The sequence below is a fragment of the Solea solea genome, chromosome 13 (assembly GCF_958295425.1).
Source record: "Solea solea chromosome 13, fSolSol10.1, whole genome shotgun sequence".
NCBI lineage: Eukaryota > Metazoa > Chordata > Actinopteri > Pleuronectiformes > Soleidae > Solea > Solea solea.
In genome coordinates this window covers 6890965-6915365 of record NC_081146.1, presented here as the reverse complement: position 1 = coordinate 6915365, position 24401 = coordinate 6890965, and the positions used below count along the sequence as shown (strand labels likewise).

At 41.6% G+C, this 24401-nt stretch overlaps 1 protein-coding gene across 2 annotated transcripts; it reads right to left on the bottom strand.

Annotated features, from left to right (window-relative positions):
• Window positions 1-7027: 7027 nt before the first annotated feature.
• pitpnc1b (phosphatidylinositol transfer protein cytoplasmic 1b) lies at window positions 7028-24121 on the bottom strand. Of its 2 annotated transcripts, none has more exons than XM_058648532.1 (10): window positions 23458-24121; window positions 16277-16420; window positions 14663-14751; window positions 14407-14414; window positions 14173-14244; window positions 12710-12802; window positions 11501-11656; window positions 10681-10744; window positions 10297-10380; window positions 7028-8042 (listed from the first exon to the last, which is right to left on the bottom strand). In XM_058648532.1, exons 2-10 carry the CDS (start codon window positions 16402-16404, stop codon window positions 7882-7884), a joined length of 855 nt encoding a protein of 284 aa, XP_058504515.1. In that variant the 5' UTR covers window positions 16405-16420; window positions 23458-24121; the 3' UTR covers window positions 7028-7881. The 2 variants fall into 2 exon arrangements, with proteins under 2 accessions (XP_058504515.1, XP_058504514.1); XM_058648531.1 differs by having other exon boundaries at window positions 16277-16425; window positions 23458-24120.
• Between the last annotated feature and the right edge of the window lie 280 nt (window positions 24122-24401).

Genomic DNA, 24401 nt, shown 5'->3' with positions numbered 1-24401 from the left:
AAAAAAAAATGATAACTTGATATTAAGTGGTGACCTTTGCTTGAATAAAACAGTCTCCAGTTAAAACACTAATGCTCCTGATCTGAGAACTCTAGCGTGATGCAGTTCATTCTCAGGTGAGAGAGAGAACTGCATCACGCTCGTACACAGCTAATTAACTTTTATGACAATATGATGAGTGTGTGTGTGTGACGCCAGTGAGCACGGGGCAAACAGTGCCACAAATAGAACTACACAAGGGATCTACAATGTAGCAACTAAGCAGAAACATTAGGGGAATCTCAAATATTTTAGATCATTAGGAAACTGTGGCAAATTAGACTATTATAACGGATTCAGTAGAATCAAAATGTGTGTGGGTGTGGTGGAAACAACTTCAAAATACACAATATGCACCTTCTTTTTCATCCAGAGAAGGACGAGATCATCCATCCGTTCATCTTCTACTGCTTTATCCTCCACATGAGGGTCGCGGGGTTGCTGGTGCAAATCCCAGCTGACGTAGAGCGAAAGGCGGGCAAACAACCATTCACTCTCACTCTCCCAAAATCTGCATGAAAACCCACACACCGGACTGGATCTTATGCAACAACATTATAAAATATAAGTGTATATTAAATCTTTTTTTTTTTTTTTTTTTGTGTAGTGTCAAAAGTGAGTTTTCTCAACAAATAATTTCCCACCACTGTTGAGCAATCACACCGCAGAGTATAAATGTTAACAACATGACAAACAAACTCCTGCAATCCCCTGAACGCCACAGATTGATGACTTATGCCAGAGTAAGAGTATTCAAGGGTGGATTTCTCCTGAAGGCAGCAGCTATAGATCTACCCAGAACCTGAAATAAAAGTGAGGCAGACAGCCGCCTCTCTTTGATTTGTCTCTCTTTGCTCACTTCCTAATAATAATAATTCTTTTCACCCATTGTCCCCTGTGCATGATAGAGTAATGACAGCCCTCTGTTTGCTTGCTATAAAATCACCTCAGTGAAGATCTTTTTAATTTCTTTCATTAGGAAATAAAACGGCGCAGCTTGCGAAGTTGGGAACGAGCGCAGATGAGAGGGAGAGAGAGAGAGAGAGAGAGGGAGAGACAGAGGGTGAGAGGAAGACTTGGCCCAGAGCTATGGAAAGTTGTAATAGTTGTTGTGTGAGCAGCAGGAGAATAAAAAGCATGTGGGCGTTTATACGGAGTAAAGGCCTGGCTAGTCATTACCATACAGTCTATGACTTTTTCAGATTTCAGAGCATTGTATTGACTTTTCTCAATTTACATCTTCAAATAATCCATTTTTATTTAAACAAGTAGGCCCGGGGCCTCGAGGGGTCACAACGGGACCTGAGTTATATTTTTCCACCCTCTGTTTTATCTTCATGCATCTACAGTATCAAACACACGCAGTTGTTTGCTGAGATATATAACTCTAGGACTGAAGTATCCTCCTGAAAAGGAGCAGAGGAGGCAGACAGATACTGTACCACATTAAATCTGTTGCCTGCTCGGCTTTAGTGCTTGCTCTCCCTAGAACTTCAGGCCCTCATTCCATTTTGTTTCCCACTGGTAACAATTTACTGACGGAGAGAAAACAACAGGGAGGTGACGTGAGAGCAGAGAGAAATAGAGACACAAGCTACAAGCAGCTGTTAATGTAGCGCATTTTGACAGAGAATCATTCATAAATGTAAATAATATTTAGCAGTCTTCGACTTTTATGTTGTCTTCTAAGTATAATGTTTTAAGCTTGAAACAGTAATCTTATGTTATTTTGTCTTTCATGAAGCTATTCCATGTTTAAATCAGTACTTACTTCATATTTTTTATTTTTTTCCCTCTCGCATTTCCTTTTTAAAAACCCCTCAGGCCCAAAAGGGAGGAATATATACTGTTATTTAAAGGGTTTTATGAGCTTTAATTCTCAAGAAGAAGAAGAAGAAGAAGAAGAAGAAGCCTCCAGGTTTCTGACAAAAGAAAAAGTCTAATTTCTCTTTAAAAGCCGGAGGGTTCAGTGACCCATCATAGCAGACTGCAGAAGTACTAACATAGACTAAAGTGACAGCTGGGGGAAATGAGAAGATACTTCTGCTCCAGTGTGCATGTCAACTAACTTCTCACTGTCATCCTGAACTGCTGCTGACAAGCCAGTCACCAGGTGACATGTACTGTTTCTGCTCATATCTCACTCTGCAGTCAGTCAGGAGCAACGCGTCAACATGGACAGAGACTCACACATCACAAGAATCAAAGACTCTGTATATATCATCATTGTACTTTTTATTCATAACAACAATCTCTGGCTGTTAAGATTGGTAGATTAGAGAAAGATTTGAAGGGATTAGATGGATATTCTGTGTCATTTGAACCTTGGAAGTAGAAACAAATTATGAGCACAAGAAAAACCTTTCATCAACCTTTAAGCTGATGTGGTGGCACAGCTGCAAAAAACTGTTCACGTCACATTTTAGTATCCGCTCAGCTCGCTTGAAACCTCGCCAGAGCAGGTACTAAAGAAGTATCAGGCACTATCGCTGATGGAAAATCAGTTTAAACTGAGTAGAGTTGGGCCATGCTGGGCCGAGTCCTGCTAGAACTCTATAGCAGAAAAGTAGAAAAACAGCACCATAGGTGTTGTGGTGTTTTTTTTGTAGAAAAATAAAATTATGACTTGATTTGTACTTCAATTTTACCTTTGAACAAAAGCCAGGCTGCTGCTGCTGCTGCTTTGTGATAAGCACCCCGCCCCCCGCCTCTCAGTATGTGAACCCAGTTTTTACATTTTGCATCAGTAAGAATCTAACGTGCGTATAGCAAACAGAGCTGTTTGTCTAATAGCTGTTTGTATTCACTTCTTTTCTGTGGGTTATACAGTAGAAAGCAGTATTCTCTGAAGGGTTTCTCAATGCCTTAGTGACTTCAAACTGGCAGCCAATCCAACAAGGTCACTTTTCTAACCTTGTATTATCCCCACTGTGTATGCTCCACCTCCAGAGACGGTGTTTAGAACAAAATGATGCATTGTTTCTGCAGCGTACAAGACCTCCTTTTTTTATACATAGACATATCTTTTGTTTTAGGAAGCTTCTTTACAATAGCGTACATTGTTTGAGTGTCTCCTGCCTCTTGACTTTTCTTGTTCTTTGGAGCTGACAAGAAAAAGAAAATGTTGTTTGTATGTATATCCTGCAGGGGAAATTAAAATCTACCTCTGGAGATCAATAAAAAGCCTTGTATTATAATGTATTTCACTTACTATTCTAATCCATCCTCGTCTTTTAGCAAACATATGGGAAAGATGACTGCAATGGCTGTTATGTATTTAATAGTCGTGGTGGTGCAATTAAAATCAGGAGGCTTTATGGCCTTGCTGATTAAGATATTTAAAGCATGAAGCACCCAAGGCTTAAATTGTTGTGCAGATTTCTGGGTGTCATCTTGTTCATACTCGATGCTTTTTTGTTTCCTCTGGCAAATGTGTGTTTGTGTGGACCAAAATTAGCATTGCCTTTGTGTTTGTGTGTGAGAGAGTTTAACACTTATCCTTGACTTTTCCTTTACCCGCGTGCAATTAATTATGGGAATAGCAGCCCTGGGATCAGCTGCTAAGGAAATGAAAACGCATCAGTGTAAATGCAGCCAGTTGAGCGTTGGGGGGTGTTGTTGTGCAGCACACTGAAACCCTGCACCACCTTCCATTCGCAGTGACGAGCATTATCGCATGAAAGCAGTGGTCTCCGGCTCTATTCCAATGGGTATGTGTGTGTTCACAGTCCCGCTGTAATCCGTATTCACTTTCTTAATTGGTTCAATTAGTTCTCTCAGATACTGTATGAATTTTACACTCTGCCTGTCCCCAGATAAAGTCCAGTTAACGTTATTACTGGGCAGAGGTTACAAATTGGGCTCCCAGTGGTGAGGCTTAATACACGCTAGATTTGAAGTCATTTATGTGCTTGAGTGGGCTCAAAACTGTATTGCTGACACTGTAATGAGGGGAACACAAGCATCTTGGCCTCACCGTTTAGTCACATGCAAGAATTCGACTCACGGGGATTTACACTAGCACACATGCAGAGAAAGAGAGAGAGAGAGAGAGAGGTACAGTATATGCCATGTCAGACAAACATAACTACATAAAGGGACGTTAGTACTCGCACAATGTTGTCGTGCCATTTCATTCACTCCAAACTCATTCTGTGGGAACCGTGTATCTGTAAAACCACTGACACGTGCTCATTATACATGCAAACGCATGTTTGTGCAGCGACTCTTGTTACGACTGAACCAAAACCTTAACTATAACCAGTTAATGCCTAACCTTAACCTCAGCCTAATCACACTTCACATCCTAACCCTCTTGTCACACAGAGATTACACACACACACACACTGTAGGTCAACGTTGTCATGTGGACTAAGCGATTCATTTAGCGTCGTTCTGTTATGCAGCTTAATGGTCACTCGTTTTTAATGGCTGAGATGCGCTCACACACACACACACACACAGAGCGTCAAATGAGGCAGTTGCATTACTGTCCGTCGAGTGAATGGAGAGTGTATATTGATCTGGAGGAGAAGCTCGTGCATCAGTGTGGTTTGGCAAAATGCCATTACTGTGGAGGAAGAGTTATGCAGACATATAGACATGGTTTTTTTTTTCTCCATTCTTTTTTTGTCAGGACTAATGGACTCCAGGTTTACCTCCCACTTTTTAAAACTGTCCTGCTAAATTTTATTCTTCATTTGTCTTTTTCTTTTGTGTTATGTTCTACTTCTGCTGTCCTGTCACCCTCTCTTTTGTACTCGGGGGCGTCTATAGCTCAAGGTTCCACATGAGAGCGACTGCAGTGTGCAGTGCAGTGCAGTGCAGTGCAGGCGACTGCAATGCAGTCGGTGGGACGCGGCTCACGAGAGCATCCCGTGACCGCCTTTCCTCTACCGTGCTATTTGTGGGGTCTGATGGGCCCAAATGGGAATAGCGGGATGATTCAGCGCTACGGGGTCAGGATCTATGATAATGTACCAGGGGGAACATTTCCATGTAATGAACACAGTACATCTTCTTTAGAGGCTCTCTTGAGGAATGAAGATGAGGAAAGCAACAAAAGAAGATCAAGGGAAAAATTCAAGAATGAAAAAAGGAAGAGGATGGGGGGGGGGAAAAAAAGTGGGGCAGGAAAATAGTACAGATGACAATAATTAGAGAAAATAATTTAATGGGAGTGATGAAGTAAAAGAGCAAGAGATAATGTTAATGCAGCTCAACTGGCAGTTTTGTGCTCCCACTGCAGCACTTGTGAGCACTCCTGCCTGCGTTGAGCACTTGTTCTTTCATATCAGCCTCCTGCTGCTACTGTGAAAGGAGACAGCGAGACAAAGATTATTGAGTGCATGTATGTATGAGTTTGTATGTGTATGCGATGAACGCCTGCACGCCATTTGTCGGGAAGCTAATAACAAATTGTCATGCTGTCTCTTGATTTGTATGGATAAAAGACGCTATAATGAGCCTCTTAATGCGAGCTATTTATTGCGGCAGTCAACGCAGTTGGCCTGTCAATCACAGAGGGTCTTCTGAGTCTCTCTGTGACAAGCCTTGGCTTTTGTCCGAAAGTCTTGAACAATAAAGCGATACAGTGATGACAGACATGCACACTTGCCCAACTCGCATCCCCGCTGTGTGTGTTAAACATTCGTTATTCTCCTCAATTGCCATGCATAGAGAAAACTGCCATGAGCCACAGCCAAATTAGGCTGGACCAAGTGGTCCAGTGCTGCTGGAGCCTGTTCCACAGGGCACAGAAGTGTGAAATTGGTGAGTAGATTACATGAGAGGGCTGTGATGTGCCAGCAGCTGGTCCATCGCTACAGGTCAATACAGATCAAACATGGCTGATATTATGTGCAGTGAGTCCTTTTTTTTGCTTCTCTGTGCAGACATCAGGACACTTGTGAAACCTCTCATTGGAAAGAGTATAAGTGTATTTATTAGTAAAATTCATTATAAAATACATGCTCAACATAAGCATTTTCAAATCTCATACAAAGTGTTTTACAATAAAACAACAGGAAATTATTTCTGAATTATAAACAGCTGTTTAGGTTTCAGTGTTGTTTAACCCCAAACTACTCTTAAGGTACATATGTATATGTATATATGTAAACTGTGTATATATATGTGTGTGTGTATATATATATATGTGTGTATATATATATATATATATATATATATATATATATATATATATATACATATACATATACATATACATACGCTCACATCATTGACTCATAATTGAAGTTCAGTCCAGGTTTGACCCATTTGCAGCCCTCAGCTAAGCGATCAAGGAACCAATACAATGCCTCACTGCCCTCTGTCAATACACCTGGTCTGACCTATTGGCTGAGGTGGTGGGGGGAGCAGATCCATAGCATCGACAGCCTCCCCACCCCCCCCTCCTCTGCTCTCTCATTAGATCCACTCTATTAAACTCCTTATGCATCTGTCTGTATGCCTCTGGCTGGTCGCTGGGAAAGAACTGGAGAGCCCTGCGGGGCTCTGTGGCTGAGGGACCAACTGAGACAGACCTGAAATGCACCACATTTACATGCTGCCTAAGACGAGACGAGGAGGCATTGGAATGCAAAAGAAGAAATTGAAACTTTGAGGCACAAAGTGCTTATATGCTCTTGCGTGTGCAACTGCATCTCCATAGGAAAAGAACATTTTCTGTGGTGATTTTAGAGAACATTTTGGGAAATACACTTGTTCATCCTCTGGTGGCAACATGAGAAGATCGATACCAGTGGAACCCAGGAGCCTTCAAACCTGTCTCTGTCACAGTGGTTTCAACATCCTCCCACTCCGAAAAATCACTCGCTATATTTCCCTTTTTACTCCATAATATTGGTATAAAACTAAAGCATAAAAAAGAAAATCTATTTTACAAAGACATTTTTCAGTACATCACTCACCTAATACTTTTTTAATTTTTTGGGGATAAAATGTTGGGTTTGTTTGTAAATTTCTGGAGGCGTTAGTAGGTTGACTATGTTACGTTTGGACAATGTTTGACTTATCGTTTGTAGATGTGTGGATTTCAGCTGACAAACCACACGCAGAAAACTAGAAACAATTCTGTCTTCTTAGTGCAAACCCAAGCAAGGGCGCTCAGTTTCTCAGTATTAATACTCTCGCATATCTCACAATTTTAACATTTTTTTTTTTTTTTTAAATAAGAATTCGTATTCAGATCACCGCCAAATTCTAATAATGTCTTCCATCACGGGCTTCCCCAGAAAATCTAATCCAAAACTGTCTTTTACTTTTTGTTGATGCTGCTCTCACAGACTAACAACAAATGTGGCCCAACTATTTGCCACATCCTTCACTGTCATTAATTTTCTTTTCAGGTCGCTGGCCAATTTCACGTCTATCTTCCTGGCCTACATCCTGGACATAGCTCTGCTCACGAAGACTGCCGTTTCAAGCAGTTTCAAGAAATAAAAACAATCCAATGAATTTTTTCTTCTTCTTTCCTGCAGCAGAATGATAATAGCTGCGTCCAAACCTCTATTGCTGACACAGTGTTTTGAAGATGGCTATGCAATTGGCTATGCAAAAGAACAAGGGTAGCTGTTTCCCCTTGTCCCCAGTCTAAATGCTAAGCTACGCTAACAAGTGGCTGGCTGCAGCCTTATATTTAAGATAGCTACGAGTGCTACTGATCTACTTATCTAAGTGAGCACAGTTGTTGGTTGTTTATTTCTGAGAAATAATGCAACTGTGGTGAATGCTGTCTTTGTTTGCATTGTACAGTATGCTCTTTGTGTGTGTGTGTGTCTGTCTGTGTGTGTGTGTGTGTGTGCGTGCGTGCGCGCGCCATCATTCAGGGGTTGAGTGGAGGCGAATGGGAATGTGTGGCACAGAGGAGGAGGGTGGAGGGTCAGATATGGCTGCAGTCGTCACTCCCATCTTCATCAGGGAACGCTCGTCTGTCACCGAGATGGAGCGAGAGAACACAGGACGAGAGGCGGTCGGTGGCCCTGAGATAGATAGATAGATATTTTATATTGTTCCTCATGCACAATTCTCCTATTTATTTGTACTTCATGTCACGAAGAAGCAACAAGATGGAGATAAAAGAGGGAGAAGAACAAAAAAAGACTGAGGGAATAGAAGGAGAACTGTGTTTGTTTTTCCAATTTCTTTAAGTATACTTAAGAGCTCTGTCGTACACTTAGATTCACATTAGTTAAACCCCTTATTGCTATTCAACTCACACACTTGACTTTTCCTTACACTCCCTAGAGTAAATGACATCCATTTACTTTGTATAACGGCAGATGAAGGAAAGGGATGGGATGGAAACTGGAAATCAGTTGGTCTGTGCAGACACAAGTGCAGTAGTGGAACTTGGCCTGTAGGGGGTCACAGCAGTGCAGCGAGCTGCAGCAGGGTTGAGCAGTGACTGCAGATTTGATGCAGCTTGATGTCTCTCATCATCACACACACACACACACACACAGGGGTAGAGGAGGTGGAGAGACGGGGGAGAGGGGGAGAGTGTGTATGCAGCAATATGCTACAGGCCATATTGGTAATTCTACTCTTGATATCGCTCACATCCAGCTGAGGTTCACCAGACTAACCAGAAGGGGGCAGGGTGACCACACACACACACACACACACACACACACAGGTTGCACAGCTATTCTTCTTAGGACACTGCATTGACTTCCATTCATTTGGACAGCCTAAACAAAGTGTTATCCCTAACCTTAACCAGAACCAGTTACCGTCCAACCCTAACCATAACCTAACCACAGTTCCAATCTGAGCCATGAACTTAACTAGTTCCTCAGACATGACATTCTGCCTCATTAGGACAAGAATTGCTCTCGATGAGGACTACTGGTCCTGTGTTTATGCCCGAAAATGTCCTCAAGAGGAAACAAATACAGGCACAAGTGCACCGCACACACACTAATGCACACACACAGACCCCGACCATGGCTGACATTTGCAGTGAACTGCTGCAGTGGCTGCTTCTGTATGTTGAGAGGGGCTGGTGATGAGGACAGTTCAGCAGGTGGCTGCATTACACTGTTTATCAGACCGACACAGTGGCATTATCACTTCATGAGCCAGCCTACACTGTTCTCTCTCTCCCTACATCTGTCTTTCTGTCATCCTTTTATGGGCATACGCCCTCCGTCTTTTCCTCCTCACTGCTCCTTGTGTTGTGTTGCTTCCCAACTGCTCTTCACTCTCCATTTTTTTTTTGTTTTTTTTTTTCTCCCACAGATGTACACCAGCCATCTGGGTACTTGTGGGGCACAGCTAAGGCACTGGTGGTGTAAGGCAAGCCTGTTAGCAGTACAGAGTAATTCACTCATAGCACAGTTTGGCACTCCTTGATAACAAGGAATATCAAAGCAGGCTAAATAAATAGAAAATCCATGTTTCACTTTAATGTAGATTTTTACAGATGTAAAACATGTGATGTGTGTTTCAGATGTGAGTTAGTGTTACCTTTGTGTACTCCCTACTTATCATGCAGTCATTAAATGCAAAAATAACTGTTACACAAATATACATCTCACACTGACTGCCCTTTTTTCCGTCTATGACTATTCTTATTCACTGCTTCCTCTCTCTGCCCCTTCACCACTCTTATGTTACATCCACACTAACATTAATTCTGCTCCGGATATGCCTATCATCCACACTTCTCTGCTATTTTCAGTCCCCCAAAAAGGAGAAGCTTGGAAACGATTGCTCCTTTTTCATTCCGAAACTGTGGGGTTGCATTTGATAATTGACGATGTGTAATGCAGACCGTTGCGAAACAAATTAATCCTCAACGTCCAACCACTTTTCAAACAGGGAGACTACGTTGTTGTTTATGTACCGAGCGTTTGAAAACGGAGACAGTTATCGGAGACCGTTCCCTCCCTGATCGTATCTTCTTGGTCACAACTTGACTATCAGCTGTGAACAGAAACCTCTGTTAACCTTTATTTTCACTTTCCCTTCTCTACAGTGACTTTTCACCATTGTTGTTTCTCATTAGTCGTGAAACGAAGCAAACAACTTCAGAGGAGAGCATGAGCTTCCTGTTTACACCTGCATGTGCATGTTCATTGTAACAATGTGAAATATGTGTTTTTGGGTGTGTTATTATGGACACAGGTCACTGCTTATGCAAAGCTGAAAATGCTTCTCTATGGAAATGAAAATGAAAATGTAGGAGTACAGTGTGAATGTAGTCTTACTCCTATTTCATTACAGTCTCACCTGTGTTCAGTTCTGATTTGACTTTGCTGTTGGTCTTCTCTTGCATTGTTTGCTCATAATCTCTCACATCGTCCAAACTCAGTCCTGTGGAGAAAGTGAAGTACAAATACAGAAGTATGAAATGTGCACTTATACAGAATATATATGTATATATATTTATATATATATATGTACACACACATATATATATATATGAATACACACACATACACATACATATATATATATACGTATGAATATATATATGTATATATATATATCTATATATATTTATATATATATCTATATGAATATGATTAAATACAATACAAACCGCAACTACACTGCTTTTAATGTTTTATCTAAAATCTATAAAGCTGCACTGCCGCTGCATTTCTGACCCACCGTGCCATTCGTCTATCCATGCTACGGCTTGCCTGTGGCCGACCAGAAGAATGTCCCGAATGTTCTGAAATAACAGCAGAGAGTCCATTTAAAGCAAAAGAGGTTTGCAGCCCGGTGTGTGAAATGTCACATTTGCTTCGATTTTCCATTTCAAAATAAAGGCAATAGTTTGTGATGGTTGAGATAAGAGAAAAATCAGCTCATATTAGTGGAAACTTATCTCAGTGCAGTTGAAGGTGAAATTACGTTCCAAATAAAACCCTGGCTTTGCTGTAAAGATGTGGGGATAAGGGATGTTGCTATTTTAGCATTTAGTGCTGTCACTTTGTGCTTCATTGCTTTGCTTCATTGTGTAAGATAAATGTGTTGAGAATGATTTTTCCTTCAGGTGTTTGACTCATTCCGCTGACCCGCACTGTGAGAATCTCTGAAAACCTTTGTTTTGCTGGAGGAACAGATGGCCTCTTACCGGTGAAGCGTAAAATCCAAAAAAGGCCACCAACTGTCGTGTACATTTCTATATATTAATGAGCAAATGATTTCTTTGTGACAAACAAATCGCCAACTAGGGAAATCACTCAGAGACTGCACAAATAGTCAGACAAAAACAACAAATGCAGCCAAGAACATAACCTTCTTTGAGGAGGTAATAAAAACTAACCACCTCCGAGCACTGCGGCTGAAGTATAGAGAAAGTCCAGTAAAGCACTTCCAATTAGCTGTAAATTCACATTTCCCCAATTTATATTATAAGGGCTCATAACTTTAAATGCAAGGAAAAGGCTGGGTGAAAGAAAAACGAAAAAAAGCTCTGTCTCACTTTGTGTATGAACTCCTCAGTTCTGGTCTGGAAGCCGTAGACCTCAAAGCTGCACTGCACCCTCTTATAGGAGCACATAATGGGTTTGTGGTTGTCTCTCCATCCTTCCCCCAGAGGCCCTCTGTGAGTTTTACTTGACTGCCAGAGACTCAGGTCCTGCACAGAGCAAACAGTGGGTCTATAAGTTACTCGCTGAGTCTGCAGAACCTTTCGCCCCATGAGACGTCTTCAGCTATAGCTATAGGTGTGTGTGTGTGTATTGGACTGTACGTGAGTAAAAGAGAATGTTTGGAGGTGCCAATACATTGTTGCTCTACACATTCCATCAGAGGGAAATATGATGCAGTCATCTCTGCATCTGTGACGAGAGAAAATTGGTGTCTTTGCAGTTTTTTTGTTTGTCTGTAGGTGTGTGTGTGTGTGTGTGTGTTGACATGTGCTTATCCGCATGCTGCTGTGTATCTGTGGCCATTGCATTGACCTTTATCTCTGAGGTCTCGCAGGCAGTGGAGAAGTGTTACACTTTTGAACCCTGTTATCGCTGATTTATGCTCGTTTAGATGTTAAAATACAAGAATGTAAAGTTGTAAATCATTGTCAAAGGAGCTCACTCGATGCTGATTAAGCTCCACGCGCCTCTCTGTGTTCCTCAGTGCAGCAGGGTAGCAGCTCTGTGTCATCCCCGCGCTGCACGGAGAATAATGCATTTTTGTGTAAAGTCTGATGAGGAGCACTCTGCTGTGCTGTTCAAGCTCAGTTAAAGTTGTACGTTCAGTTATGCAGGCTCACCTGAGGACGGGGGGGGTCTGATGTCAGTGTCTGCCTTTTGGCTGAAAATGTCATGAAGAACCCATGTCCCAAGTCCTGACTAGTGCAGATAGACTCTGTGTGTGTGTGTGTGTGTGTGTGTGCAGGAGAACACATGTCTTCCTTATAGCAGCATCTCTCTCTCTGGGGGTGTGTGTGTGTGGGGGGGGGCTCATCATGATGTTTTCTATCGTCTTTTTTGTTCTGGTCTTTATAAAATTCCTTTGAGATTTGTGTTGTGTTTTGGAAGGAGGTGGAAAAGGAAGTGGCTCTGAGGCACCACTGACCAATAAGTTGAAGTATCAACGAAGATCTAGATGTTCCTAATAAATTGTCATCATCAAAGTTTTTTTCCTCCTCCCACAGTGATTAGTTTTTTGTTTGTGACTGTACAGCACGTACCTCCACCGTTTTGTAGTGCTTCTCAGGGATGGGATCACTGAGGATATCCAGGAAACTCACTTTCTGTGCTGGGGTCGGCGTGTCCCCGAACACCTACACCCAAACAGAGTGGGGAGGTCATACAGTATAATGAAAGCGTGCGCGCGCACACACACACACACACATGCACCAACCCTGCATACTCTCGCACACAGTGAAGAGCAGGATCAGAGTAGATGCGTATCTGTGTAGAAAACTAAGGTCACACACCATAACACCCCTCACTATATCCCACCCTGAGGCCCTTGGAGCAAATCACACTGGAGTAAAGAGAGGAGAGAACAGAGAGGACAGAGGAGGGGGTGAGGGGGAAAAAACAAGCAGAATACACTTTTCCTTGATGGAGAGAGAGAGAGAGAGAGAGAGAGAGAGAGAGAGAGAGAGAGAGAGAGAGAGAGAGAGAGAGAGAGAGAGAGAGAGAGAGAGAGGAGAGAGAGAGAGAGAGAGAGAGAGAGAGAGAGAACGCTGCAGTTTTCCCCCCATAATGCCCCACTGAAGTAGTTTGTTCGCTGTTGAAAACAAAACCTTAGTGAAAAATCTGCCATTAGATAATGCCCTGTGCTCTTTTTGGTCTGTGTCTACTCAAGGTCTCCTTCCCTTGTATGGCATGCGTTGCATTAGCTGGACGTATAGTGAAGCTTTTCACAATGTGCTCAGTGCTCTCACGCTCTCACAGTCTCCTCGTAATGGTTTGGCTCTGTTATCTGTGTGGTGTACAGTGTGTATATATACAGTATGTGTGTGTGTATATATATATATATATATATATATATATATATATATATATATATATATATATATATATATATATATATATATATATATATATATATATGTATACATATAGTCAGACAGAAAGAAAAAACGGTATTGAAACCCACAGCAGAACAAACTCCAGACTGTCAGAATACTGCACTGTAAGTCATGCATTGAAAATGTGACTTAAACAAAAGTATCTCAGTGAAATCTCTGAGATACTATAACAGCTGAAGTGTGCAGACGGTGACTGATGTTGTTTTGTTTGAAATAACCTCGAGTAACCTGCAACGGTGGGACAAGGAACGAGATTCACCACATTTCTGTCCTCAAACTGCAGCCTTTATCACCACATTTTGACATGTTGTGTCTTGTTTCTTGACTCTTCAATTACAGAAGACACAGCCAGGTACAATAACTAACTTATGTGTATGTGTGTTGGCCTGAGGACAAAATGCAGCACTGCAGCCATGGTCACCGTGTCTGGTTAATAGATCTGCCAATAGTGCATTTTGTGCTTTTCTTGTTTTCCTCGTAATGGACCCCATCAATTTGATGAACATTTTCTTTGTGCTGCAGAGAAAACTGCAATCCCTCGTCTTCTCCTCCCTCTTCTCTGCTAATCACTCCATCTTCCTCACCTCTTGCCTGCTCTCACTCATACTCACATTGTCGTTATCGCCATTGTTGTTCTCAAATCTCGTCTCAATACGGACGCTGAACTTGGAGAGGAACGATACCTACAGGGGCGACGAGGTAAAAAATGGGAGAAAACAGTTAGAGGGGCAGAGATAGAGGGAGTGGAAGCAGGGCTGCAGATTAGATCCACTGATAGTGGTAAAAAAAGGATGAGCTCTCTGTTGCAGATTCATGTACAGTAAATGATGTGTGAGAATACTTACCGAGTACTCTGCAGCATCGGGGACATTCAATATGGATAGGGAAAAAAACAGCATTAGTAACTCATACATGCATGACCACGCAATTGCTCTCACACACATTTACATGGAGACACACACATACACGTGTTCACAGCGGAGTGCCCGCATACATAATGATAAATATTTAATGGCACTTGGGATAGCAGCTGTTTAAAAGTAAATATGTTTTGTATAATGCATTAAGGTGAAAGTGATCCGATGTCGCACACAGAAGCACCTGTGATGGTGTACGGGTAGAAGTTCCAGGCTGTTTCTGTCACATAGAAGAATCTCGGGACCAGCGCTTTCGCCCAGGACGGCAGTTTACTGACAGCAAAACAGGGAGAGAGAGCGAGAGAGGGAAAAAAAAAAGACTTATTACTGTCAGAGAAAAGAAGTCAGCGAGTAGGAGGAGAGATTATAGAGGTAGACGGAGAGCTACTAAGTGGTTTTTGTGCCATTTATAGCCAAATTACCTGTAGGCTACTCTCACCATACCGTTCATTTGTATGACTCATTTCCAATTACACCTGTGGTGATTAATTGTTACTGTTTCTGCTAAGTCACATGTCAGAACACGATTGAGGTAGAATATATGGTACACTAACTCTACATCTGTGTGTGTGTGTGTGTGCGCGTTATATTTGTTACACATGTGGGCCAAATGTTCCATAAGCACAGAAAGATTAGGAAAATCCTCCACAGTCGGAACGTTCACTTCCTTAAGAGTTTATTTGAGGATTAAGCCTTTGGTTTGTAGTGGTGATTAGAATAAGAGTCGAGGATACATGAGGGGTAATGAGTGAGGTGAGTGCTGGGCAAGGAAATGAATTTAGAATTAAATAAGAATTCTTGGCTTCCGTCACAATCACAGTTCTCTGATTAATGGGCTGCCATACAAAGCAAATAATAATAAAAAAAAAAAAAATTTTGTTTCAGCACAAAAACTGTGATCACTGCAGTCATGCTTAGCTTTAAATTCCTGCGGTTCTTTGTTTACTTTCATCTGCTGCTGTGTTTTAATCAAAGCCAACAGGGAATATATCATATAATATTATCCTCTCATATAATGTGATTATATATTATATGTTTAACATAACACTTGACACATGACAAGTCAGAATAAAACACTTATATTCTTTCTTTCTTTCTTTCTTTCTTTCTTTCTTGTCTGATTCCAGTATTAATGCTATATGCTAAGCTATGAATACACACTCATGTACAGACATGTGTGGGATCAGATCTCTCGTCTAACAAACTGCCACAAAGTAAAAAAGCCTGTTTTCTAACAAAAACTTCTCTTCCTTACATCTGTTTATGACCTAATGTGTTGTTATATGCTTTGTGTGAATGCGTAACACACACATGTAATGTGATAGTTGATAGTATTACATTACACACACATGTAATGTGTGTGTAATATAATACTATCAACTATCAACAGCATCAGGATATAGTTTCATCACTGCAATGGGAAAATCAGAGACTAAATCCCAAAACAATCCTTTAATTACCAGCGTCAGGATGACGCAGACGTGTTTTGGAAAGTCTGTTCTTCACACAGACAGAACTTTGACGGTTTGCTGGAGGATGAGATAGAACAACATTCCCGCTGTCATACCACAGAACAGGCCTCAGCATGTTTCAGATGGAGGTCACTTGGACTTTAGATGCAGTGTTTGTTTTATTGCCTGTCAGTGGTGATACATGAAACTTCTAGAGGACGCCCAGCCTTACAGTGAAGCAAGAGATCAAAGATCAAACACAATCAGTTATCATAATGGCAGAGCTGACAACCTGAGGATAAGGCTCAGGTTCTCTGTATCATTAGTTGTTAGGGGGAGCTGTATACCTGCTGAGGTAGATTCGCTTCTCGGTCAGCTGTCCAGGTCCGTACTCGGGGTGAACACTTGGCTCGTTTCTCACCACCTCTACCCCTTCTCCCCCTCCGCTCTGCTCACAGCTGTGCTTACTGATCATATATAGCTGCCCGATCCTATACTGCATCCATAGGAGAGGGAGAGGAAAAAAAACATGTCATGAGTGAAGATGAAGCACGAGGCAAAAACATCTTCAATAATGAGTGAAGGGAGCGATCAAAATGGTAAATAGTGGAGCAGGTAGAGCAGGTCTGATATTGTTATGTAACATTTAAATGAACTCTTACATATAAAAGTTAAGTTTATTGGCAGTAAAAAGCACCAGTGCGCGATTCAATTCCCTAAGGTGCTTTTCAGCTGAAGCCTGCCTCGGTTTAGTCTGACTAATAACGTATGGTGGTCATTGTTTTGACTTGTCTGTAGCTCTGCTCAGCTTGTTCATTTTTACCATTCAGCATTAAAGTATCGCTGTTTTTGCAGCCCCAGTAGCCACCGTCAGAGAAAGTCATATTTAATCCTTTGTTATGGACTCATGGTCCAGTAAAAGAAAAAAACAAACAGTGCCTCATTGTTGCCTCAGAGCCAAAAATGTCACCAGTTCAGATCCCAGTTTGACCTACGACCTTTCTGTGCGGCACATGCATGTTCTCCTGTGTGTGTGTTACTTATGCGGATACTCTGGCTTCTTTGCACAGTCCGAGGACATGCAGAGTGGGATTAGGTTAATTGGACACTCTTAATTGATTGTGAATGTGAGACTGTGAATGTTCATCTCTGTACATCATGTTTGTGAATGGCTGAGATTGACTCCAGCTCCCCCTCGTGACCCTCATGTAGAGGATAAAGTGGTAGAAAGTAATACTTAGAAATATGAAACAATACATAAAACATTCCAGAAGTGCAAAGAAGTTCATACTGATACTCAGCATCTAAAAACAGCACATAAATATAAATAACTATACTCTTAAAAGAAGGGTTCTGTACCAGTGCCTCCACAGCAGGGACTGATAACAGACAGCACTGAATCTTATATTGGACAGAACCACAATGATCTCATTATCTGATGCAAGTTGGTAAATCATTTAAAAAACAACATTCCCTAAAACAGCTTAAAGAGTTAAAGTAACACTGCACCATCGAGACCTCCTCTGCAAAATTCTTCATACACCACGTTTAGTCTCTGCATACTAGACTCTTTCTAATGTGTGTGTGTGTGTGGTGTACAGATCTGATCACGTATAAACCTGCGTGCAAGGTCGAACGCCGCAGCACTTGACAGCTTGACGATAATGTATAAATGCGGCAAAAACGTCAGTTTCAGGGAAGCTCAGCTTCTCTGGGAGTCAATAGAGCAGTGGGGGGGTACAGCCGCTGGGCTGATGCATGATGATTGGAGGAACTGTATAAATAACTGGGCCTTCCATTCATTTTTGCAACCATCGAGTCTTCCATCATACTTCCTAGGCTTTATTTTGAAACGTGGAGGACTTATGCCGCTGTTCATCGGTCAGGTCAAGTCCATACAGTTTACCCACAATCTCAGGAAAATGTAAATAATTGAATCTAGTACCATTGTACTTTCAGAGTTTTAAACATCACATCAAACCAACCCTCCTTTTTTTTTGATAGATTATTATGATAGACTCAAACAGTTCCTGGATGGATAACATCAGTCTGAGTGGAAGTGGGGTTCAGACGCCTCTGTGAGAGTGAAACACACATGATCTCACTGATTGGTTTGGTTTTTACACTCTTTTTTATCCTTTTTATCCTCAGAGCCTCTCTATATATATTCAGATTAGGAAAATCACCCAAAGAAATACATCAAACAGGGAAAAAAAGGAGAAACATCAGGAAGAACGACAAAGGTGGGATCTGACAGATATGAGCATTAGATCTATGTACAAGAGGAGACAGAAATAATCAAATGAAGTTGTGGAAGCTCAAAAAGTTAAACTGAGGCTGTAAGTTGGCAGTCAAAATATCAACATATGTAACAGTCAAATATCCTGGGCACATCATCACTGATAAAATGTACAAACAGTGTTACAAGTTGTATGCCAAAACTAACATCCCTGCACACAGGTTTATGCGTGATCCGATAATGTTGATATGTGTCTAGAACATGCATACTCCGCACAGAAAGGCCGTAGCCAAACTGGGATCTGAACTGGTGACGTTTTTTGCCCCGAGGCAACAATGAGGCACTGTTTGTTTTTTTACTTTTACTTGACTATGAGTCCATAACAAATGATTTAATATAACTTTCTCTTTCACACACTAAACCTGCGTGCAAGGATGTTCATAGATCTAATGCTCATATCTGTCAGATCCCACCTTTGTCGTTCTTCCTGATGTTTCTCCTTTTTTCCCCCTGTTTGATGTATTTCTTTGGGTGATTTTCCTAATCTGAATATATATATAGAGGCTCTGAGGATAAAAAAGGATAAAAAAGAGTGTAAAAACCAAACCAATCAGTAAGATCATGTGTGTTTCGCTCTCGCAGAGGCGTCAGAACCCCACTTCCACTCAGACTGATGTTATCCATCCAGGAACTGTTTGAGTCTATAATAATAATCTATTAAAAAAAGGGAGGGTTGGTTTGATGTGATATTTGATACTATGAAACTGAAAGTACAAGATAAGTACTAGATTCAATTATTTACATTTTTCTGTTGAAATGTCACAACTTTGTTGCTGTGATTGGCTGTAGGCTCCACACCAGTGATGCAGGGTCTCTGCAAAGCTCTTTGTGAGATTGTGGGTTAAACTGTATGGACTTGACCTGACCAATGAACAGCGGCATAAGTCCTCCACGTTTCAAAATAAAGCCTAGGAAGTATGATGGAAGACTCGATGGTTGCAAAAATGAATGGAAGGCCCAGTTATTTATACAGTTCCTCCAATCATCATGCATCAGCCCAGCGGCTGTACCCCCCCCCCCCCCCCCCCCCGCTCTATTGACTCCCAGAGAAGCTGAGCTTCCCTGGAAGTCGCGTTTTTGCCGCATTTATCCAATCACTGTCGAGCTGTCAAGTGCTGCGGCAATGTACGAGAAGAAGAAACAGCTGATTCTGAGCCAAGGAGTCATATAGTTGATTGACATAGCTAAAGTTCTAGCCAATCTTTAGTAATGAAATACTGTATAGGTATATAATCAATATATGACCATTTATTTTATGACATTTTAGAGCTGAGCTCCCCTTGCTGTCTTGGAGCAATCACCTCTGTTCTACGTCTGACTTGATTTTCCTGAGGAGTTAATGATCTCCGTCACTAGTTTCAGGTCTTCTTCTATTGAAGTGTCAATCACACTGGTGTCCACTCATATTATGTGTGATTGACCAATGGGTGGCTGGTTGCAGGTCATGACTGTGAACTTCCTTTTGCAAAAAACTACTACTCTCGTGAACACATAAAAAGTACATGCGTTTCACAATCATTTATTTCCACTAATGCTGATATATCTATTGCTGATTTATGCTGCTTTCCCACCACATGGTCCCGCCACGCCACGGAGCACAGACTCTGTCTGACACAGTCTCTGGACTGAAACACAGCAGCAGGGGTTGTGATGCGGCGCATCGCTCGTGATCGCAGGCTTTCAGCGGTGCTGTCACTAAATACACCAGACTCGGAGACAGATTCGGAGATTAACACAAGTTTTCAGGATTGTTAAGTCTTTTTAACTGATCTACACTTCGGCATTGTTCGGTTTCATCCTTGTGTCAGACGTGTTGCTCATGACTCTTCCAGTGACAACACTCTGACTAATCAGTGGTCTGACGACGTCACGCATAGTATCAGCTCGGCTCGCTTTGAGCCTCGCCAGAGCAGGTACTAAAAAAGCTTGTGGTAAACTATAAAACTATAAAAGCTCTTTGTTATAAAATTGAAATGATTCCTTAAACAACTTCACTTTTGAGCTGTGGCCACTGTCATGTAATTTATTGTACCATGAAAGCATCATTTTAATCTGCAGATGCCGATGGGCTGGAAGAGAGAAAGAGGAGGGCAGATTTTGGGCAGTTGCTATCCTTCACATTCTCTGTTAGCGTCATGTGACACTCCTTCTTCATCGTACCACTACAGGGAAATGTCAACATTCAATATTTACTTATTGTGTATTCATTGGATTTAATTAATCATAACGATGGGTGCTTTTACATCATCTTACGACTCCCACAAAGGTTGTGCAGTTTTTTCACTTTTGAGGCAACATATCTTAGCACGATGTTGAAAGACGCCTTATCTCTCCGTAATTCACTATTGTGTTCTCTTAACGGCTGCAGTGAGTGATGTGACGAGAAACTCATGCACAGCTTTTGGCATGCATTCTCTTCCCTCCCTCTGTCTCTGTCTCTCTCTCTCTAAAAAGGCGATGATAGGTTTCCGCGCTTTGAGTTTGTTACAAAGTCCTGAAATGTAAAAATAGCTGGTCTCTGCAGGGGGTCAGGTATGAGGTGTGACAGCAAGTGGCAGTGAAGGAAATTATGATTGAAATGAAATAAAGGTTCAAAACAACTGTGATACAGTGGTAAGTGCAAAGACCAAAGCTACAATGTGTTCAGAGACAATTAAAATTAGACTGTTTTTGTAAGACACACATACTCAAAAACCTAGAATGATACTTGTATTTACCTTTAACGCATCCATAAAACCAACTGAAGCTCTTCAGGCATTAACACATTACTGAACATAATAAATCAAATGAAGGTTTGTTTCTTTGAGATTCTTTCCCAGAGACTTTGAGGATTTCTTGTATTTGTGCAGCTTTTGTTCTTTGATCTTGATGTGCAGGCGTTGCCAAAACAGTGACACACTGCAGGTGCATAATTATAAGGCAATTAACTCAAACCCCCTTAACTACACATGAATAATCTCCATTCAAGTGAATATATGACCGGTGATGGACCACTGATGGTGTAGGTGTGTCCTGATAAACGGACTAAATACTCTGCAAACATGTACTTTGTATTTTTTACTTTGTCGAAATCCGCCCGTACATTAGTTCTCCTGTCACATTGCTATGATTCACAGCTGTAAATGTTTTTTTAATGATCGTGATGTCACAGATTGATCTGATTATACAATCAGAAGAAGACCGAGACCTGGATGAATGAGAACTTTCACAGACTTCTGAACACACTCTCCTGCAGGGTGCAACTCCCCCGCAGTACTATCTTTAATGTCAAGGAGTACAATTTAATTTAATGACATTTAATTTGATTGATGTTGGCTGGATTGTGGCTTTCGGTTCAAACCCATCAAACCTGTTACAATGTTACACTGATCTTGGTTTTGATCCTCGTATCACAAAGGTGGTCCAGGCCTGTTTTTATCACCTGCTGCCAAAATAAGATCCATACTAAATCCCAGACATTTAGAAAACTGTGGTGCATGTTTTGACGTAGACTACAGCACTCTTTGCTGGCTTACGTCAAAAAGCTTTGAAATGTTTGTGGTCTGTCAGCAGCTCGGCTTTTAAAGGACTAATAAGTATTTGATCGTATCACTCTGCTTTTAGCCTCCTTGCACTAGCTCCCGGTTTGATTTAGAATTGATTTTAAGATTTGATCAATTGTATTTGAAGCCCTTTATGCAACGCCATAAAGGGCTTCAAATACGCTCCAGACTTTATTTTAGACCATTTAGTTATTATTTTTTTGGTGTTTTTGAGATCCTCAAACACCGAGACAGAGTGTTTGCTGTAAGAGCCCCAAACCTCTGTCAACTCTGAATTAATGTGTTCATTTAACTTACTTTACTTTTAAAGCTTCTTAAGATTTGATAATATTTAGTTTATTTTAATTTGTTTTGTTTTCACGTCATTTTATTTTAATGTATATAATCTTTTATTGAATTTTATTTAATTTTCTATAATCTGCCTTCTATTATTTAATTTCATTTTTCCACTGATAAACACTGAACACGTTTTTTCTACGTAAATAAAGACCAGATTCATTCAGACAAACCAGTAGCAGCCTACTTCAAATGTATCTGGCGACCCAAAAATGATCTGATGGACCATCTTTAAGTCCTGTGGGAACGACTGATTCATATGACTAACTCTGGCAATGTCCACGTTTAGAAATTATTTACACGAATGGAAGGTTTGCTGTGCTCTAAACATGGGCATTACAACGTCTCGCCCCATGAAACTTGATCATGTTGATGTCTTGAGGCGTCGACTGAACCACCAACTCCACACAACACCTGAGCTGCAGCCATTATTTATTTCCCACGGCAGAAAACAATACTGAGCATTCCTGAACACGGTGGCGATGCATTGTGTTACACAAAATAATACTGGATATTTCACGCTGAAAATCAAAACGGCTTCTTTTTAAAATGGAGCGAGGGTCACGACCCTGTGAATGGATTGGATTCAGGTAAACTTACATTACCCGCTCACAAAAATAGGATTTAGTGAAAGCTGAAAGTTTCTCTGTGTCCTGCACTGATACTGTAAATCCTATTTTCGACTGCTACACGTCACTGACATTGCTGTGGTAACAGGTACAATTGAAAAGGGGTGAGGTGGGGGTGGGGTGGGGGGGGAGTGCAGTGTGTGTGATGTTGACATTCCCTTTGAAGGACACTGTGTCACATAAACCTAAATCTTCTGTCTAGTGGGATCTCCCTTGTTTACATTGTAAAGCTGCAGGCCACATACCTTTTGTTTGATTTTGGATCTTGAAAGCTCGCAACCAGTTGGACTAGTTCTGTGTTTGTCTCGAGGAGTGTTACAGAAAGAAAGCCAGGGAATCGGAGAAGCCGACAGATGGGAGATAATTTAGACACAACGGCGGAGCTGTGGAGCTGCTGGCCAGGTGATGTGCGTTGGCTCCGTCAGATTGGCCGAGGCTGTTGATGCTGAACGTGCTACGCTACCTACTGTGCCAGAGCTCCCGCGGAGCAGCTGCAGGAGCTCTGTGTGCTCTGTTGGCACTTTTCTTATCAGCGTATTAACACTTCTCAGATTACAAGTCGAAACAACACTTTCACATTTTAAAGTGAAAAAAAAAAACCCATAAAACAATCCCCCTTTGTGTCTTTCAATTTAAACTTGTTGGAGGGTTGTGTGTGTGTGTGCATGTGTGTGCGTGTGCGGGTGTGTGTCTGTGGGAGTGTGGGAAAGACAAACACTTACCTCGTCCACAGTCAGTGGCATACATATGCGGTACTCTTTCATCAACATGGTGCTGTTACAGTGAGGACTGTCTGTGTGATCTGTGCCTGAGCTTGACTCTGTCTATGTCAGTTGACTTAGTTGCATAGTAGACGCTCGAGGGAGCTGCAACTGCTGCTGGACTGCAGTGACCTGCTTTCTGACGCCTCTACTCCTTTGTTTTGCTGATGTCAGTAGTCCATGGGTTTAAGTCCGTCCTCTTTGACGATGAGTCTCCTTTTGTTTTCCCACTTTACCACCACGTTCACTCCTTACAGCCTCGCCTCTCCTTCTTTGTTTTCCCCCTCAGTTATTGTGCAGGACACGACTTAATAAACTGCTGTCTCTGCCTCCTTCTCCTCTTACTTCTGCTTTCCAGTCTTGTGCCTTGAGCTGCCCTTTCTGTTTGCCGCTTTTCTTGCTTTGTGTTTGCGCTCTGTCTGCGTTCTGTCAACACACTGGGAAAAACTTGTAATTACGTAGCTGGCGTGGTCAGATTGAAGCCTACTTCTGACTAACTCTACCTGTTCATGCCCTTCTCTCCCTCTCCTCTCTGTGCTTTGTTCGAGTCCTCCTCACATGTGTAACCTTGGTTTCTGTTTGGTGCTCCTCCCTTTCCCCTCAGCTGCTCTCTGCTCATTTCAGTTCCTCACAAATTCCTTTGCCTGTTCTCTTCTTATCTTATTCTCTCCCTCCTTCTCTCCCTCCTTCCATATAGTATCCACCCACCTCCTGCACTTTACTACCTCCTCACCTGTGTGTCCCCCCTCCCTTTCTCTGATTGTTATCTCTTTTTTCCCTCTGTCACCACCACTCGTTTCATTTTAATAACATCCTCTATCATCTCATTATATCTTGCAACATTATGTAACACAGTTTGTTAACGTCAGTCTTAGATGTTTGAAGTGCATTCCACACATTATCTC